This window comes from Sinocyclocheilus anshuiensis, unplaced genomic scaffold, assembly GCF_001515605.1.
Source record: "Sinocyclocheilus anshuiensis isolate Anshui unplaced genomic scaffold, SAMN03320099.WGS_v1.1 scaffold62, whole genome shotgun sequence".
NCBI classification, from domain to species: domain Eukaryota; kingdom Metazoa; phylum Chordata; class Actinopteri; order Cypriniformes; family Cyprinidae; genus Sinocyclocheilus; species Sinocyclocheilus anshuiensis.
Window position 1 is genome coordinate 928,060 of NW_015544180.1, and position 1,736 is coordinate 929,795.

Genomic DNA, 1,736 nt, shown 5'->3' on the forward strand with positions numbered 1-1,736 from the left:
CTTAAGTGTAATAATTTATATTTTTTTTTCAGTTTCTCTATAAATCTCCTTAAGTCTCCCCATGTCTCCTTATATATTTTCTTAATCATTACTATTATTTTAAAATTTCTCTGTATATATCCTTCAATCTCCCCACGTCTCCTTATACATTTTCTTAAGTCTAACTATTTATTATTATTTTTAATTTTCTCTTCAAATTTCACATTTCTTTAAATCCCACCATGTCTTAATAAGTTTCCTTATATTTTCATGAATCTAATTATTTCTCCTTGCTTTTAAAATCTCCTTTCTCACTACATATTGCTCCCAAAGTCTCTGTTAACTTCTAAAATTACTTTATGCAATACTTCCATTTATGAAATGATGGTTTAATCTTTAATATGTTAATGTACAAGCACTCACACATCCATTCAGCATTAGTTAGTGTGAGTTAAACCTGTCCACTCTGTACAGAGGTAAATCTGCACAGTGCAAACGTGAGAGGGCCGAACACATGACGAGTCCTCTCATCTCTGAAACAACATGCATAGAAACCCTTCAAATAAAACCCCAGCAACTAAACAAGAACAGCTTATTCATACAGCAAACACACTGTTTCAGACCACAGAGACTAGAGTATGCTGGCGATATCTGGTGAGATATAGTCAATCTGAATGTCTGCTGGGGTGGTTTTGTATTAAGAGAAAAGTTTAATATAGTCCTGAGATATTTTTGTCTCATGTCTGAATTCACACTAGCAGCTTATATACATAACAAAATGATCAATAATGAAAAACAAACATCTAAAGGACCACATAATAGTTCACATTCTTCCTATTTTAAAACACATTTCGAAATACTGTCCACAAACACAAATGCAAAAACATTTCCGACGTAAAAAAAAAAAAGTCTAAAATCAAAAAGTCCAAAAATCTGACATCAACTCCACATTTATGAGCTGCTCTTCTGATTTTCCCATTGATTTCCACAACGTCCACTTGAGAGAATGTTGTCGGGATGAGGTCATAGGGTGACCTGGAAGCATTTTAGTTTGAAATCGCACTCCATGTAGCAGAATGAGTCTAGCGGTTTTGTGTGTTAGTTTGCCTAATCAGTGGTTTAGTCTCTCTAGTAGGGCGTGAAGCGGCTGTAGCCTCCTCTGTACAGGCTCGCCTGCAACATCAAAGATGACAGAGCACCAATCAGAGTCAAGCTGGTGGTCACGGCAACGACGGAATTCCTGCTCCTCAAATTTCCTTCCTTTAGAATTCTGACATTGATTTAAAGGAATAGTTCACTCAAAAAAGAAAGTCAGCCTGTTTGTTTTTTCAGTAGAACAGATTTGGAGAAATATATCATTACATCCTCTGCAGTGAATGGGTGCCGTCAGAAAGAGTGTTCAAACAGCTAATAAAAACATCACAATAATCCACAAAAGTCCATCCCGTTTTCCTCTCACATCAAAATCCACCCACATATTTGTTCAGAACTGTTTTGGCTTATAAACGGTGCTTGATCTGTGCATATTTCTCTGATTCAGACGAGATTACCTTTCAACTGAGAAAGCAATATTATGGATAGAGGACTATTTTAGCCAGAAGCAACGGTTTGAAGTTAAAAACGTCTTGATGGTTTAATTTCTTACAAACATGTAGCTTTTCACTGATGGACTGGAGCGGTGTGGATTTCTTGTGGATTATTGTGACGTTTTTATCAGCTGTTTGGACTCTCATTCTGACGGCACCCATTCACTGCAG

At 36.3% G+C, this 1,736-nt stretch overlaps 1 protein-coding gene across 2 annotated transcripts in view; it reads right to left on the bottom strand.

Moving 5' to 3' along the window:
* Positions 1-983: 983 nt before the first annotated feature.
* The window catches only part of LOC107696360 (RNA binding protein fox-1 homolog 3-like), a 78,542-nt gene continuing 77,789 nt past the window's right edge, over positions 984-1,736 (bottom strand). For both annotated transcript variants that reach the window (XM_016496658.1, XM_016496657.1), the window contains one exon: positions 984-1,152. In XM_016496658.1, the coding sequence (XP_016352144.1) occupies positions 1,108-1,152 (45 nt within the window). In that variant the 3' untranslated portion in view covers positions 984-1,107. The remainder of the gene's footprint in view (positions 1,153-1,736) is intronic.